The sequence below is a fragment of the Lynx rufus genome, unplaced genomic scaffold (assembly GCF_022079265.1).
Source record: "Lynx rufus isolate CCGP_SWC_20201006 ecotype Redwood Valley unplaced genomic scaffold, mLynRuf1.p SCAF_11, whole genome shotgun sequence".
NCBI lineage: Eukaryota > Metazoa > Chordata > Mammalia > Carnivora > Felidae > Lynx > Lynx rufus.
The window spans coordinates 11,019,167-11,037,595 of record NW_025814825.1 but is presented as its reverse complement, the minus strand read 5'-3'; the positions used below and the strand labels follow the sequence as shown (position 1 = coordinate 11,037,595).

Below are 18,429 nucleotides of genomic sequence, written 5' to 3'. Positions count from 1 at the left end.
AGGGCCTTCACCAGAATTTTATCATGCTGTCACCTTGATCTTGGATTTCCCAACCTCCAGAACTTTAAGCAATAAATTTGTGTTATTCATAAATGACGCAGTCTGTAGTATTTTGTTATAGCAATCCAAAAGGTCTAAGGACTAAGACAGAATTGCAAAGTATTCATGGAAGATATACAAATGGTCAATAAACCCATGAAAAGATGCTTGACATCATTAATCATTGGAGAAATGCAAATCAAAACCATCATGATATAATCCCTTCATATTCACTAAGATAGCAATAATAAAAAATTCACAGGTGGTGAGTTGGTTAAAGCACCCAACTTCATCTCGGGTCATGATCTCACAGTTCGTGAGTTCAAGCCCCATATCAATCTCTCTACTCTCAGGGTGGAGCCTGCTTTGGATCCTCTTTCTCTTTCTCTCTCTCTCTCTCTCTGCCCCTCCCCCACTCGTGCTCTCTCTCTTTCGTCTCTCAAAAATAAATAATAAATAAGTAAACATAAAAAATTGGAATAATCAAAAAGATAATAACAAGTGTTGGTGAAGATGTGGAAAAATTAGAATCCTCATACGTTGCTGCTTGGAATCCAAAATGGTCTATTTTGGAAATCAGTTTGGTAATTCCTTAAACAGTTACCATTTGACTCAGCAATTCGACTTCTAGGAATATGCACAAAGTAACTGAAAACACATGTCTACAGAAAAACCTGTACACAAATGTTCAGAGCAGTATTACTTATAATAGGCAAAAAGTGGAAACAACCTAAAAGCCCAACAACTGATGAATGTGCATTCAGAATGTGGTTTATTCATACAGTGAAATATTATTTAGCTATAAAAGGGAACAAAGTACTGGTATATGGTACAACATGGATAAACTGTGAAAGCATTATGCTAAGTGAAAGCAGCCAGACACAAAAGACCAAATACTGTATGATTCCATTTACGTGAAGTGTCCAGAACAGGCAAATCCAGTGACAAAAAGCAGATTAGTGGTTGCCAGGAGCTGGGGGAGGGGAGAATGGATGACTGCTGAGTGGCACAGGGTTTCTTTTAGAATAATGAAAATGTTCTAGAATTAGATTGTGGTGATGGCTGCACAACCTTGCAAATACATTATAGAACACTAGCTTGTGCACTTTTAAAAGAGTAAATTTTATTATGTGAACTCTATCTCAATTTTTTTAAAAAGAAGAGATTAATTCTTTAATTCTCCTTTATCACAGTGAAAAAAGTACCTCTACTACTTGCTAGCCATGGGGAATTAAACACAATTTTTAAATTTTTTTTTCAACGTTTTTATTTATTTTTGGGACAGAGAGAGACAGAGCATGAACGGGGGAGGGGCAGAGAGAGAGGCAGACACAGAATCGGAAACAGGCTCCAGCCTCCGAGCCATCAGCCCAGAGCCTGACGCGGGGCTCGAACTCACGGACCGCGAGATCGTGACCTGGCTGAAGTCGGACGCTTAACCGACTGCGCCACCCAGGCGCCCCTAAACACAATTTTTAAAGTGGGTTTCTATTTACCAGTCTGCAAAATCAGAGTCCAAACACTTAAACTTCATCGATCACTGTCAGGATCAATTATGGTAACATTAAGACTTTTAGCAGTGTCTGGCCCATAGTAGACCCTCAATAAACGTTAATTTCTATCTTCTTCCTTTCCTTTGCCAGTTTCCTGTTTCAAGTCAAAGAAGTTTCAATTTTGTTAAAATCTTACGTACCCAATTAGCAATGAAGATAAAAGTTAAACACTATTGTTTTGTTTTCCTGGTTTTTAAATTTTTGTTTGTTTTAACATCTCATAATGCACTTGAAAATATAATTAGGTGGGGGCGCCTGGGTGCTCAGTTGGTTGAGCTATTGGCTTCAGCTCAGGTCATGATCTCACGGCTTGCAGTTTTGAGCCCTGCATCTGGCTCTGTGCTGACAGCTCAGAGCCTGGAGCCTACTTCAGATTCTGTCTCCCTCTCTCTCTGCCCCTCCCCCACTCACATTTTCTCTTTCTCTCTCTCTCTCTCTCTCATTCACTCACTCTCAAAAAAAAAAGTAAAAGAAAAAAAGAAAGAAAGAAAATGGAATTAGGTGAATAAAGGCATTTGAATTTCTATATTACCTAGGACCAATCTCCCTTCAGTTTTGTATTAACTCCTAAACAATTTACTTACACACACACACACACACACACACACACACACACACACAGACACACACACACACACGGCTTTCTAAATCTAAACAGTATCAACTCTGCCCAAATTTCATTCCTTGCATAAACTGTGGACTTCCATTGCCTTAGCTTCCCACTTCTTCCTGTCTTGATCCTATGTTTGCTCTTTAACGTAAAATTCACCACAAAATGGTATTGCATATGAAATCTATATGAAAGGGGCACCTGGGTGGCTCAGTTGGTTGAACGTACAACTTCTGCTCAGGTCATGATCTCACGGGTCATGGTTCAAGCACCACAAAGCACCACATGGGGCTCGATGCTGTCAGCTCAAAGCCTGCTTTGGATCCTTTATCCCCCTCTCTCTGCCCCTCCCCTGCTTGCATTCTCCCATAAATAAATAAATAAATAAATAAATAAATAAATAAATAAATAATCTGATATGAAAATAAACTGTAATGTAAGCGTCTAGAATACAGCAAACACCAAAACCCTCTCATTATACAAAGAAAAAAACTGTACCGTCATCATCTCACTGGAAACCACAACTATAATTCTATATCACATGGGAACAGTGAAACCAATTCATTCATAAGGCACCTTAATCCTCCAAAGAAAATGCTTTTGCAGATACTGCAAAACCGTGGGTACTGGCTACTTCTGAGTACTTCAGTTGCTTTGCTCTAAATAACATGAATCAAGTGGCAAGAGGGAAATGGCTGAAAGTAATGAAATGAATACACAAATCTCTTCAAGGATGTAATAACCACCACGTTTAGGCACCTAGTGTTTAGCAGGCACACTGCCAGGCCTTTTATAGACATCACTTCTGCTCCTCAAGTCACAGGTCTGTCACAATGTTACGAATAGATCCATTCTCATACTGGTGACCATGTGGGGAATAATCAAAACCCAGTATAACTGGTTTTGCCTTATCTGTAGGAATAGTTGTCAATTTCATTCCTTCAAATTTGTAAAAGAGCAGTATGATTCTATTACCTGTTTTACTTTTGGGAAGTGAGAGACATAATTGCACAATTCTACGAAATCTAATAAAAAAGTCACGGACCATCTCTCCAGAAAAATGCATATAAAAATAATATACTGTAAACTAATATAACACTGTATGTTAACTATACTGAAATATATATATATATATATATACATATATATATATATGGCATAAAAATTTAAGTTTTACTTAATTTATTTTTTTAATTTACATCCAAGTTAGTTAGCAATATAGTGCTCAACAATTTCAGTAGATTCCTTAATACCTCTTACCCATTTAGACCATCCCCCCCCACAACCCCTCCAGTAACCCTGTTTGTTCTCCATATTTAAGAGTCTCTTATGTTTTTGTTCCCCTCCCTGTTTTTATATTGTTTTTGCTTCCCTTCCCTTATGTTCATCTGTTTTGTATCCTAAAGTCCTCATCTGAGTGAAGTCCTATGATATGTGTCTCTCTGACTAATTTCACTTAGCATAATACCCTCTAGTTCCATCCACGTAGTTGTGAATGGCAAGATTTCATTCTTTTTGATTACAGCATATAATTTTGAGGGAATGGGATCACAGAACACTGAAGCCCATCCTGATTAAAAAGCCTCTAATGCAGAAATTCTATTTTTATGATTACTGAAATATTGTATGAGTGTTGGGATCATTTAAACCGGGATCAGCGGTGCCTGGGTGCCTCAGTCGGTTAAGCTTCCAACTTCAACTCAGGCTCATGATCTCAAAGTTTGTGGGTTTGAGTCCTGAGTCAGGCTCTATGCCTGACAGCTCACAGCCTAGAGCCTGCTTCAGGTTCTGTGTCTCCCTCTCTCTCTGCCCCTCCCCAGCTAGCACTCTCTCTCTCAAAAATAAATAAACATTAAAAAATTAAAAAATAGGGGCGCCTGGGTGGCGCAGTCGGTTAAGCGTCCGACTTCAGCCAGGTCACGATCTTGCGGTCCGTGAGTTCGAGCCCCGCGTCAGGCTCTGGGCTGATGGCTCAGAGCCTGGAGCCTGTTTCCGATTCTGTGTCTCCCTCTCTCTCTGCCCCTCCCCCGTTCATGCTCTGTCTCTCTCTGTCCCAAAAATAAATAAAAAACGTTGAAAAAAAAAATTTAAAAAAAAAAATTAAAAAATAAACTGGGATCAAATTGGTCTTAGAAATTCTTGTCTAGCAACCAAAATACATGTGCAAATTTTAGTAGGACTAAAGAACTAATATCATGATAGGAATTTAAAATTTTTGGTGTTTCTGTAAATGCTAAAAATTTACCAAGTACCTAATCTGATCTGGCTAGTATCCAGTCATTAGTTAGAAATGCTGAAATGCTACCTCAATCACCATCTTTGAGAAAGCAAATAAGATGTGTTAACCAAAAAACAATGTAACAGAAACTTCAGTCTCTCATTTTGGGAGAAGGAAATAAACCTGACTTTCCAAAAAAATACCTTTACTGTAAATACAAACCTCAGGTTTCTAAAAATGGTAAAGATTTGGAAACCATTAGGCATTAACATTAGAAAAATACTAAGTATTTTTGTTACGCTAATACTTTTAGCTTGAAATAAAGGACTAATGATTCCAATATCAAGGAAAAATCTGAAATAGAAAACAAGATTTATCCTGAAAAAAGTTCACTACCATACAAAAACTGTAAGAAATTGAAGCATCCAGCAATGGAAAATAATTTAGTAGGGTTAAGTTTATTTTTCACAGTTTTTAAGTCTTTACAAAATTTTAATTACAAGGGAAAATGTGAAAAAAGGAGAAGAAACACATTTACCTGATTTGACTTCAACTATGTGTTTTTAATGCAGAAAAAATACTCAATTTTTTATACATATATGCCATAAACCAATATATGTATGGGGGTTACCTCTAGTAGAATTATAGTTCTTTTTTTCTTGCTCCTAAACTTCCTTTTTTTTAATTAAAACGTTTTTTGGTTTTTTTTAGTTAACAGGGTTTCTTTGGTAATATTTATTTATGTATTTATTTTTAATTTTTTTTAATGTTTTATTTTTATTTTTGAGAGAGAGGGAGAGAGAGAGACAGAGTGTGAGCAGGGGAGGGGCAGAGAGAGGGAGACACAGAATCTGAAGCAGGCTCCAGGCTCTGAGCACAGAGCCCAACGCAGGGCTTGAAGCCACAAAACTTGAGATCATGACCTGATCTTATGTCGGAAGCTTAACCAACTGAGCCACCCAGGTGCCCCAATATTTATTTTTGAGAGAAAGAGACAGCATACAAGCAGGGGAGAGGCAGAGAGAGATGGGGACAGAGGATCCAAAGTGGTCTCTGCACTGAGAGCAAAAAGCCTGATGCGGGGTCGAACTCGTAAACTTAGAGATCATGACCTGAGCCAAAGTTGGAGGCTTAACCAACTGAACCACCCAGGCGCTGTCCCCTCACTTTTTTTTAACATGTTTATTTTGAAAGAGAGAGAGAGTGGGGAGGGGGAGGCAGAGAGTTTGAGAGAGAATCCCAAGCAGATTCCCTGCTGTCAGCACAGAGCCAACACTTGGGGCTCGAACTCAGGAACCATGAGAGTATGCTTGCCCTGTGCCAAAATCAAAAGTCAGACACTCAACCGATTGAGACAGCCAGGCGCCCCCAATGTATCTTTTTCAAAAGCACACTGCAGGGGTGATTAGATGGCTCAGTTGGTTAAGCATCTAACTTGAGCTCAGATCATGATCTCACGGTTCATGAGTTGGAGCCCCCCATCGGGCTCTGTGCTGAGAGCTCAGATACTGGAGCCTGCTTCAGATTCTGTCTCTCTCTCTCTCTCTCTCCCCCCTCCTCCGCTTATGCTCGGTCTCTATCAAAAACAAATAAACTTTAAAAAATAAAATGTTTAAAAAGCACATTGCAAATCATCATTATACCCTATATGTACCTATCTATAGGTGTCAAGCAACTCTTGATCTTGGGGTTGTAAGTTCCAGCCCCACGTTGGGTGTAGAGATTAGTTAATAAAAAAAATCTTTTTAAAAATAAAATAAATTAAAAAAATAAAAAGATACATTGCTATGTTAGAGATACACTGAAGTCTTAACATTTTTATTTTTTTAATTTTAGAGAGAGGGTGTGCATGAGCAGAGGAGAGGAGCAGAGGGGGAGACGGAGAGGGAGAGAGGGAGGGAAGGAGAGAGAGGGAGAGAGGTGGGGGGTGGGGAGAGAGAGAGAGACAGAGAGAATCCCCAAAAGGTTCCATGCTCAGCATGGAGTCTCACATGGGGCTGGATCCCATGACCCTGTAATCATGACCCTAGCTGAAATCAAGAGATGGACATGCAACCGAGTGAGCCACCCAGGTGTCTCCCATTTTTTTCAAAGTCTTACATTTTTTATAAGATTTCATTCTTTCATTAATTAACTGAATCATTTGTTTGCCAAACATTTATTGAGCAATTATTATGTGCCAGTACCTGCTAAATCCTAGGCTTGGGCTTTAAAGTAATTTAAACATCTCACTTCTAATCACTTTTCTCTCTGTAGGGGAACACTGACTTTTTTTTAAGTCTATTTGAGAGAGAGAGAGAAAGAAGAGTCTGAGTGGGGGAGGGGCAGAGAGAGAGAGAGAGAGAGAGAGAGAGAGAGAGAGAGAGAGAGAATTCCAAGCAGGCTCCACACTGACAGTGTAGAGCCAGATATGGAGCTTTAACTCAGGAACTGTGGGATCATGACCTGAGCTGAAACCAAGAGCCAGACACTTAACTGACTGAGCTACCCAGGCACCTCTATGACTTTCTTTTAAGAACTGTGACTCAATATTTTTTTTTAGTTTATTTATTATTTTTTAAATAATCTCCACACCCAACATGGGGCTCGAACTCACAACCAGAGATCAAGAGTCACATGCTCTTCTGACTGAGCCAGCCAGGTGCCCCTGTGACTGAGTATTAACGGAACATAATTAAAGTGGAAGAAAAGCAAGATTTCTCTTTTGTTTCCTTCATAGTCAACTGAAGAGCTGATGATAATTAGCCAAGCTTTCTGGATACTCATGACTTGAGTACTGAATCTCATTATCAGATTAATAATCTAAAAGAGAAGAGCTCGCCTCTCTCCTGGTAACACAAGTACCACATGTATCAAAGTGCAACAATGACTGGCTACTTTATAAAGAGAATGACTGTTGCAGCTTTGAAATCATGAACTCTTGAAATACTATTTTGGAACATGAAAACCAAGAGTCTGAACAACAAAAGGAACTATGGAGTTAAGTTCTGTAGTAAAGTGAACATGTACCATACTATGGTGCTCACTATCATATAATAGTATAATGTGGATAATGCCAACACTAGATGAAGGTGTTCTCCAGTTCCACACACTTTCCTTCTTGGTTAAGATGATATACACAAAATGGCAAGTAAGATTTGAACCATATTGACAAGATTCTGGAAACTAACACCTGAGGTCAGAATCAATCAAGGTCACCATGGTTTTGTTGACATAGTTGGCGTTTACACATGCAAGGATCCTAGACACCAAAGGGTTTTTTCCCTACAGTCAGCTCTGTCCTGGATATGCTACCAAAGCCGCAGTAGTGATCCAAAGAGATTCCTTAAAGGCATATTTAAGGACATACAACATCTGCCCTCAATTGAAGGAGTTAGTAGCAAAAATTTGTTCCATATGCCGTATACAACATAAACCAAAATGAGTTCCGACTGTTTATAAATACTAAAAAAGCGGTAGCCAGGAGAGGCTTGTCCCACCTCACTCCCACTAGAATGAATAAAATAAAATAAAACAAATATGTCAGCCAATTCTGAAATGATAGCTCTGGAACTAGACTGTTACCACACTATTCACAAAATAGTGGACAGTCAGTGGCTCAATTTGTATCATACAATACTACTGGACTTTAAGCTTTGCAAGTATAACTTATGGGGGTATTGTTATTCGTCCAGAGAGAATATGCATTAGCTAAGAAGATAGCATGGTAACGGCACATTTTACAGTGTTTTCTAGTATACTGCTATTTAATCTGACCAAACATATAATAACCCTTCAATACTTTGGGAAAAAAATCATTAACTAGAGTAAATACAAGAGATTATTTCAATTTGGCAGCCAAATAAATCAACAACTGCTTGTTGATTTAATTAATGTTAATTAAATGTGTGATGTACTATACCCCAACCATTAGGATACAGATATATAATTCAATACCCTGCGCTCAGAAACATATCAACAAACAGCTGTGTTTTGTTTACTTTTGTTTTTGTACACACTAAAAATTATTTGCAAAAGTGTAGTCTGGCCAAACACCTACTCTCTGCCTCTAAAAAAGTACCCCCTTTCCTTTTTTTTTCCTTACTTGTAACATTATCAAACAAACAGGGTAATGCATAGGTCATAAAATGCTAAATTACAAATACACAGAGGTATCACCAGCCAAGAGTAAAATCCTAGATGCCTATGAATTATAAAGTTAGTGGTTTTAATTATTTGCATTTTGGACTGTTCAGACAGTAACCTGAACTAATTTGGCAGAAAAATAACATTTTATATTTCAACCAAAAGATATCTCTGCGGAGACTATCTAACCACCTTGTTGACAAATAAAAACAATTCTTTGTGGGAGACAAAAATGTGATCTATGACCAAAAAAAGCAATAGTAGCTAGCTTTTTGGGAAATGGCAAATGCTAAGTATATTTTAGACAAAAAAATTTTTTTAACAATTCTGTTTTTGAAATATACATTTGTTTAGGGCACTTGGGTGCCTCAGTTGGTTAAACGTAGACTCTTGATTTCAGCTCAGGTAATGATCTCATGGGTTCATGAGATAGACCCCAACATCAGGTCCTACACTGCTAGTGTGGAGACTGCTTGAGATTCTCTCTCTCCCTCTCTCTTCATCACAATAAATAAACATTAAAAAAAATTATCGGGGTGCCTGGGTGGCTCAGTCGATTAAGCATCTGACTTCAGCTCAGGTCATGATCTCCAAGTTCAAGAGTTCAAACCCTGTATCAGCTCTGTGCTGACAGCTCAGAGCCTGGAGCCTGCTTAGGATTCTCTGTCTCCCTCTCTCTCTGCCCCTCCTACCAGTGCTCAGGCACACACTCTCTCTCTCTCTCTCTCTCTCTCTCAAATATAAACAAACATTAAAAAAATTTTTTTAAAGAATAACTTAAAAAAAATAATTATCCATCTTGACTCCTTATACCATACGCAGAAGTCAATTCCCGATATACTTTACATCTAAATGTGAAAAGTTTAAAAAAGTGACTTTTTAAAATTTATTTATTTATTTTTGAGGAGGGGAGGGGCAGAAAGGGAGAGAGAATCCCAAGCAGGCTCCGTGCTGTTAGCACTGAGACTGAGGTGGGGCTTGAATGTACAAACTACGAGTTCATTTCCTGAGCCAAAATCAAGAGACAGATGCTTAACCGACTGAGCCACCCAGGAGCCCCAAATAGACAAAATTTTCTTAAACAGGACATAAAGGAAAGAAAGCATTGTTAAGTTGAACATTGAAGTTAAAATTTTCCATTCATTAAAAAGCATGATGGGGGGGGCGCCTGGGTGGCTCAGTCGATTGTGCGTCCGAATTCAGCTCAGGTCACCATCTCACGGTTCGTGAGTTCGAGCCCCGCGTCAGGCTCTGGGCTGATGGCTCAGAGCCTGGAGCCTGCTTCCGATTCTGTGTCTCCTTCTCTCTCTGCCCCTGCCCCATTCATGCTCTGTCTCTCTCTGTCTCAAAAATAAATAAACATTAAAAAGAAAATTAAAAAAAAAAAAAAAGCATGATAGGGGTGCCTGGGTGGCTCAGTGGGTTGAGCGTCTGATACGATCTCAGTTTGTTTGTGAATTCGAGCCCCACATCGGGCTGACTGCTGTCAGTCTGTCAGTGCAGAGCCTGCTTCAGAGCCTCTGTTCTCCTCTCTCTGCACCTCCCCTGATTGCACTCTCCTAAAAATAAAAATATTTCAAAAATTAAAAAAAAATTTTTTTTATTAATAAAACATAATGGGGGTGCCTGGGTGGCACAGTAGGTTAAATCCTCCAACTCTTGATCTCTGCTCAGGTCATGATCTCATCGTTCATGAATTTGAGCCCCCCAAGGGGCTCTGCACTCATGGTGCAGAGCCTGCTTGGGACTCTGTCTCTCCTTCTCTCTGCCCCTCCCCCACTTTTGTGCACACTCTCTCTTTCAAAATAAATGAATAAACCTAAAAATTTTTTTTCAACATAATAAACTCTTAAATAAACTTTAAAAAGGCATAATAAACTCTTATAAACCAATAATGAAAAGGCAGAAAAACCAATTTAAAGATGGACAAAGACTATCTAAATGGCTAAGAAGCAACTAAAAAGTAGCTCAATTTCATTAGTTATCAAGAAAATACTATGTAGTGATACCACTACACATCCAACAAAGTGATTAAAGAAGACAGAAAATAGCAAATGTTGACAAGGATGTGGAGCAAGTAGAACTCTTATACATGACTGATGAAGAGTCTTAATTGAACAACCACAGCTGTTGAGTAATAACGAAAGCTAAACATCTGCATAGTCTATGACCCAGCAATTCCATTCCTAGGAATACACAATAGAACACACACATATATTCACCAAAAGACATTCATGATAATGTGCACAGTAGCAGTACTGTTCATTAAGAGTAGAATGGATGAGGGGCGCCTGGGTGGCGCAGTCGGTTGAGCGTCCGACTTCAGCCAGGTCACGATCTCGCGGTCCATGAGTTCGAGCCCCGCGTCAGGCTCTGGGCTGATGGCTCGGAGCCTGGAGCCTGTTTCCGATTCTGTGTCTCCCTCTCTCTCTGCCCCTCCCCCGTTCATGCTCTGTCTCTCTCTGTTCCAAAAATAAATAAAAACGTTGAAAAAAAAAAAAAAAGAGTAGAATGGATGAGGGGCGCCTGGGTGGCTCAGTCGGTTGAGCATCCGACCTCGGCTCAGGTCGTGATCTCACGGTCCGTGAGTTCAAGCCCCATGTCGGGCTCTGTGCTGGGCTCTGTGCTGACAGCATGGAGCCTGGAGCCTGCTTCGAGTCTGTGTCTCCCTCTCTCTGACCCTCCCCTGTTCATGCTCTGTCTCTCTCTGTCTCAAAAATAAATAAAAACATTAAAAAAAATTTAAAAAAACAGACACTTGCTAATATTATAAAAAAAAAAGAGTAGAATGGATGAATGTATTGTGATATAAACATACAATGGAACACCATACTGCAATAAAAATGAATAACTATAAGCCACATTACTGAATATTAAGCAAAGAAACCAGAAACAAGAGTTTACAATTGTTGTTTGTTCCCTCAGAATGAACTTCCCTCAGAGAAGTGTTCCCTATGTTCTCCTCTGCCTCTCCAGCACTTTTGGATGGGCAGATCTATCTACTGCCAGAGTAAGGACAACATAATACATTCTTCAGGATCAGCTTTGTCAGTGATAAAAGTGACCTTTTGGAGGAGGGGAAGAGCAAGAGAGAGCAAAAAATATGAATATCAAGTATAGGGGGAAATGTGAAATAGAATATCAACAGGGGTGTCTGGGTGGCTCAGTCGGTTGAGTGTTGGACTCTGATTTCGGCTCACATCATGATCTCACCAATCAGGGCATCCAGCCCTCTGTCAGACTCTGCAATGACAGCGCCGAGCCTACTTGGGATTCTCTCTCTCCCTCTCTCTACCCCTTCCCTGTGTGCACCCTCTCTCTATGAAAATAAATTAACATTTTTTTTAAATGTGGTTTTAAAGAATATAAACAAAATGGGGGAACCTGGCTGGCTCCATCAGTAGAGCATGAGACTCTTGATCTCAGGGTTCTAAGCTTGAGCCCCAAGGTAAGTATAGAGATTACTTAAAAATAAAAATCTTGAAAAAAAGGAGGAAAATCTCTTAGAGTTGAAAGCTAAGCTCGCTAACAGATTTAGAAGAAATGATGGAAACAGAATCACTATTTGGCAGCCCTCAGGCAAAACTCACTAATAAATGTAAAACTAGGGGTAAAAGTTTGAGGGATAGCAGGATATTTACAAAGTCTCAGTCTCCCTATAAGATATTCATTAAGTATATTAAGTGAAAACTACTGACTTTACAATGGAGAATTCTGGAAGATATTACCTTAAGCAAGAGATCAAAATTAAGATCATAGGAGTGCCTGGGTGGCTCAGTAGGTTAAGCGTCCAACTTCAGCTCAGGTCTTGATCTCAGGGTTCATGAGTCTACTAAGCCCTGCATCAGGGTCTCTGCTGTCAGTGCAGAGCCTGCTTTGAATCCTCTGTCTCTCTCTCTCTCTCTCTCTCTCTGCCCTTCCCCTGCTCATGCTCTACCTCAGTCTGTCTCTCAAAATAAATAAATCTTAAAAAAAAAATAAGATCATAATAGTAGGACAAACTGACATCATGTCCCACCTGATAAGAAGACATTCCTACAAAAATGTATAACACAAACCTCATCATGAGGAAACATTAAACAGACTCAAATTACAAAATAAGTGATCTGCACTTTGTAAAAGCATCATAAAGGACGAATCCTGAGGAACTGTCCTATGACACCCCCCCGAAAAAATAGAGTATGTATTGTATGATTCTATTTATATCAAATTCTAGAAAATAAAAAATCTATAGTGACAAAAGATACTATTTGCCTAAACAGAAAGGGTGCAGGGAGGGGGTAGGGACTACAAAGGGGCACAAAGGAATTTTTGGAGGTGATGGCTTTTGTGCTAATAGTTGCACAGTGTATACATTATGTCATAGCTATCAAATTATATACTTTATATTCTCTCTTTTTAAAAAAAAATTTTTAATGTTTACTCATTTTTGAGAGACAGAGAGAGACAGAGTATGAGCAGGGAAGGGGCAGAGAGAGAGGGAGACACAGAATCAGAAGCAAACTCCAGGCTTTGAGCTGTCAGCACAGAGCCCGACGTGGGGCTCAAACTCAAGAACTGCGAGATCATGACCTGAGCTGAAGTTGGACGCTTAACCGACTGAGCCACTCAGGCAACCCCCCCTCTTTTTTAAGTTTATTTATTTTTGAGAGAGAGAGAGAGAGAGTGCGTGGGTGAAGGAGGGGAAGAGAGAGGGGGAGACAGAGAATCTCTGTGCTATCAGCAGAGACCAATGCAAGCCTGACTCAGGGCTGGAACCCACAAACCATGAGATCATGACCTGAGCCGAAATCAAGAGTCAGATGCTTAATCAACTGAGTCACCCAGGTGCCCCTGCTTTATATTGTCTTATCATTTAACTTATTTAGCACGTATCACCATGCCAAGTCTAGGCAGGCACTAGAAAAACAACCTGGGGAACACACACAAATAGTTGTTGCACAGTGAGGGGTGAGTGAATGGATGGAGTCTTGTCAGATAGAGAAAGGAAGAATGTGTACCATAAACATGGACACTGAAGTTGGAACACACATGGTGAGCTTGGGGAAATACAAGTAGCTGGATACTACTGAAACTTCAAGATTAATATGAGAAGCAGTGACAACAAACAAGACAGAGGTCAGCTGTGTCAAGATCTTGAAGATCTTGTATTTCATGCTAAGAAACTAGGCTTCACCTATACTTGGCAGGCACCAAAAGCTTTGCTCTATTTTTGTTTTGTTTTGAGTGAGATATATCACACATACAGAAGAGCCCTAAATGTATTTAGGTAAGAGAATCATCAGGGATTTAGAAAGAAAACTCAGACTGTGCTTAAGGAGAGGTTGTTCAACATCCTGACTTCTCTGCTAGCCAGTACACTTACAACTATATCCCCAGTGCACAACCCAGAGTTGAAGTGCAGTAAATACTTGCTGTGAGAGAGAGAACACTGAAATTGTCCCAATAAGGGATAAAGGCATCGTCTATAGAAGTGGCTAAGAAAATGGAGAGGAAGGAGTGCTCAGATCTCATAAACAAGAAATCTAGAAGAGGGAGAGGAAGGGATCAATGATGACTGAATTTTCCATTTGGGGTGACAATGCAGACGGTAAGCCATTAAACCAAATATGTAATGACAAAAGAGGAGCAGGTCTAGGAAAAAAGAAAACAAATTCACTTACACCTATCAGAGACAGAGTGAGTACCTTCGGCAATGATGCCATTTGGCAATCTTACAAATCAGGAACTTATGAGGGAGGTCTCTGCTGTAAGATATTGCTGCTGCTAGGTATTGTCCATGTAAGTTTGTAAACCATCAGGTTGCTGGCCACTCCCACATGTGTGAAGCGACTTGAGTAAAAATTATGCATTGCAGTAAGGTTTGGAATAACAGAGTATTTTATTTATTTAAAAAATTTTTGTAACGTTTATTCAGTTTTGAGAGACAGAGTGTGAGTGGGAGAGGGGCAGAGAGAGGGAGACACAGAATCTAAAGCAGGCTCCAGGCTCTGAGCAGTCAGCACAGAGCCCGACCTGAGCTGAACTAGGATGCTTAACTGACTGAGCCACCCAGGTGACCTTGGAATAACAGAGTATTTTAGAAACACCTTAGGGGTGCCTGGGTGGCTCAGTCGGTTAAGCGTCCAACTCTTGATTTTGGCTCAGGTCATGAGTTCATGGTTCATGGATTCACAAGCCCCACATCGGGCTTTGCATAGACTGTGGAATCTGCTTGGGATTCTCTCTCTCCCTCTCTCTCTCTGCCTCTCCCCTGCTCACTCTCGCTCTCTATCTCAAAATAAATAAATAAACATTAAAAATTTTTAAGGAAAGCAAAAATAATATACAAACAAGGAAGGGGACAAAACATAAGAGACTCTTAAATATAGAGAACAAACAGAGGGTTGTTGGAGGGGGAGTGGGCTAAATGGGTAAGGGACATTAAGGAAGATACTTGTTGGGATGAGCACTGGGTGTTATACATGGGGGACGAATCATTGGAATCTACTCCTGAAATCATTGTTGTGCTATATGCTAACTAAGTTGGATGTAAATTAAAATATTAATTAATTAAAAAAAATTTTTTTTAATTTAAAGAAACACCTTAAATGCCCATCAATATATGATTGGTTAAATGTCTGATCTCTTGTTTGCAATGGGTCAAATAGAAAGTCAGCATTTTGGATAGATAAGAATGAAATAGAAAAGACTAACTTAAATTTAAGCTCACAATACTTTAAAATTAATCTCTTCTACTATACCTTTATTCACAGCAGACACAAAATAAGCATAACTTCAAGTGAGTGATCTAAAAATCATAAAACACCAAGTTGGCATGTGTTTTAAAGGTCTGAAAAGCAAGTTTAAGTATTAACCAAGTTCCATAAAAACCTTTAAATAAAGTCTAAGTCAACCAATACTTTTAGTGCCTTAGGTTCATCAACTGTAATAATGAGAACTAAGGTTTATGTACCACTTTAGAGTTTACAAATTCTTTTTAACTTCTGATGACCATTTAATCCTAACCACATGAGATATGTAGAGCAAGTGGAAATCACCTACCAAAAGGTGCGATGAAAGCTTTATTGTTGTTTCACCTTCAAGGCAAATTTTCAAAATTAACGATACCGACCATTTTATTCTTTCAAAAGAAAAGAAGTTTAACTCCTCTGGTTCCTCAAGCTGCAAGGGAGTTAATGAATGTTCCACTGTTAATTTAAATTTAAGTTAAACCTGTAACTTCCAAAAAAAGACACACAACCAGCCAAAATAAGGCAAAGTGGAAATCTTTGCAAAACCATGTTTCATGTCACTGCTCTGTCTCATCAAATCCTTTAATGTAAAATCTTATGTTCTAGTTTTGTGAGACAAATTCTAAAAATAAGCTAATGTATCACTGCACAAGACATATTTCAGGTAGATCCATACATTCTTATAGATAATATAGCATTTTATCAAAGTAAAGTGTTCTGCACAAATCACTCTATGAAAGTCTTACAGGCGTCTCCCAGCCCCTGGGACGTTTACTTACCTCCGAAGGCACAATGACGGATGGTTTCTTTTTCAGTTCCTCACATTTCCTCTTCTTACAGATCTGATGGCTATTCTTTCTGTTCTTACAGTAAGTACATTCACCACAATTGGTCTTCTGCTGGCAGGGCCCACACACCCCACACCGCTTTCGTTTCTTCTTTTCCAAAGTAGGTAGCAAAGTTGTATAGGAGGAAGGGGAGGCCCTGGCAATTGAACCTGGCCTAGATACCACTGTGGTATTGATGTCAACCATGCTGGTCACGCTGATCTGGGAGCTCCCTCCTTCCAATTTGCTGGGACCAGCCTGGGAGAGTTGGGTAATGCCCTGTGAAGCATGGAAGAGTCCTCTCTCAGGGGCTAAGGTGAACGCCTGAGTGTTAGCTGGCAGAAAGCTTATATGAACCTGCTTCTGATTTTCTATATTGCTAATAGTCATCACAGGAGGTACCGAACTTATCTCAGAGTTTAATGATGGCTGAGGAGTGTGACCTGAGCCCAAAGGCAAAATCTGCATTGCTCCCTGGACCTCAAGCCCATATGAAACAGTGCTCTGGGGCTCAGGCCATTCTGGGAGAACACTATAGGTAGCAATTGGGTTTAGCGGAGCAGGAACAAAGATAGGTGGGTCTGAGGCAGTACCGCCACCCATCCCAAGGATTTGTTGGTCTAGGATAGCACCAAAGACCTCTCCTTGGACTGGAATAGCACCAGGAATCTCTGGTGGGGCTGGGGTCTCATCCAGAGCCTCTCTGTGTACTGGGTTAGCACCAGGAACTTCCCATTGATGTGGGACAGCACTAAAAGCCTGTCCTAGGACAGGGGTGGTAGCAGGAATTGCCTGTTGATCTGGGGTAGCTTTGAGTACCTCTTGATTATCTGGTTTAGCACCAAGCGTTTCTTGTTCAGAGCTTGCCAAGAGGAGTTTTATTAATGAGGTAGGATATATTGACCCACCAATGGACAAACAGTTTCTAAGGTCCAATTCAGGTATAACCTTATTAAAGCTGGAGGTGGGGTAGCAATCTTGTTCACTTTTGATAGGATCCAGGTAAGAATCAGATAGCTTAAGAGATTCTACTCGTGAACCCAAATCTTCTAACTGAATGCTGGAGTTTCCTTCGTAAGTAACCTTGAGGGCTGCTCTTTGGAGCAAAGGAGCACACAGAGTGTCCTGAGCAAACATTCTAGGGGAATCACTTGTATCAGTCAATGTCTCTTTAGAGAATAGTCCTTCACCACCATGTGTCCCTTCCAATGACCCAGAAGGGATCTCTACTGCAGGACCACTGTGAGTGGAGATATTTATTTTGGTATCTTCCACCTTTTGGGACCAAGACTGGGTTGTCTCTTGGCTCTCACCTTCAATTAAAGATGCATTTTGTACACCAATTAGATTCTCTGTATCAGGAGCAATTAGGGGAACTTGGGTTGGAATTGAATCATTTTCTGAGTGTTTCACTCCTTTGTCAGTAACTACATTACAATCACATTCATGTTGCTTTTCTAAATGCTTAGCAGGTGGAATTTTCTTAGGTTTGGCTATGATCACTGGAGGTTGGGAGAGTCGTCTGCTAAGAGAGGTACTTCGGAGAGCCATTGTAAACCCATTGCAAGTTAAGGATTCTGGGTTCTGAAAAAGAACCTCAGTCCTATCCAAATTCATTCGTGCCGCTCCAGCTCTTGTCAAAAGGCTTCTGACTGGCATAGGTGTTTTGGGTTCTATTTTTTTCTTAACATCTCTTTCTTGAATTAATTGCTTTACTCCTTTTCCAGGGCTCACAGTCTTGACTGATGCCACATTTTTATTGGCTAGCTTAGATGTCTTCTTCAGTTGGCTGCTTTTCTTTCTGTTTAGATCTTCCCTCCTGATTAATCTGGAAGGCCTTGCATGGCGGGATCGAGACATAGCTACAGAGTAGGAATAAATGAAAGGGCACAAGGAACAGAGTCATTGGTCCTTTGGAAAGTCTCGCTTCTGAGGAGAATCTGAATGTACCATGGTTGAGTTCAGCCCACAAAATTTTGGTCTGAAATAACAAAAAAAAACATTGGAAGTGAGTCTTTTTCCTATGTATTCTCCCATTCGAAATAAAATACTAACAATTATTAATCAAAATTGGGAATGAGAATGTTTACTGCAAAAGAAAAATATAATAAACACAAAAGATACTAACATATCCTTTAAACCCCAGATTCACAAATAAAGCTCCTTTAATTACTGTGACAACTGATTTAGCTGATGAAGTTCTACGAACAGGGTAAGCATGTGGGTTATTCTACATTAGAAACCACAATTGCTGTAGGTACATGTAGTTTAAAGATCAAATCCCAATCTTTACAAATTTTGGATACTTAAAAAATTATCTGTT

At 39.7% G+C, this 18,429-nt stretch overlaps 1 protein-coding gene across 1 annotated transcript in view; it reads right to left on the bottom strand.

Moving 5' to 3' along the window:
• Positions 1 to 17,966, bottom strand: part of TET1 (tet methylcytosine dioxygenase 1) — a 123,588-nt gene extending 105,622 nt beyond the window's left edge. The window contains exon 1 of the mRNA XM_047072861.1: positions 16,059 to 17,966. Coding sequence (XP_046928817.1) covers positions 16,059 to 17,966 — 1,908 coding nt within the window. The remainder of the gene's footprint in view (positions 1 to 16,058) is intronic.
• Positions 17,967 to 18,429: the final 463 nt, after the last annotated feature.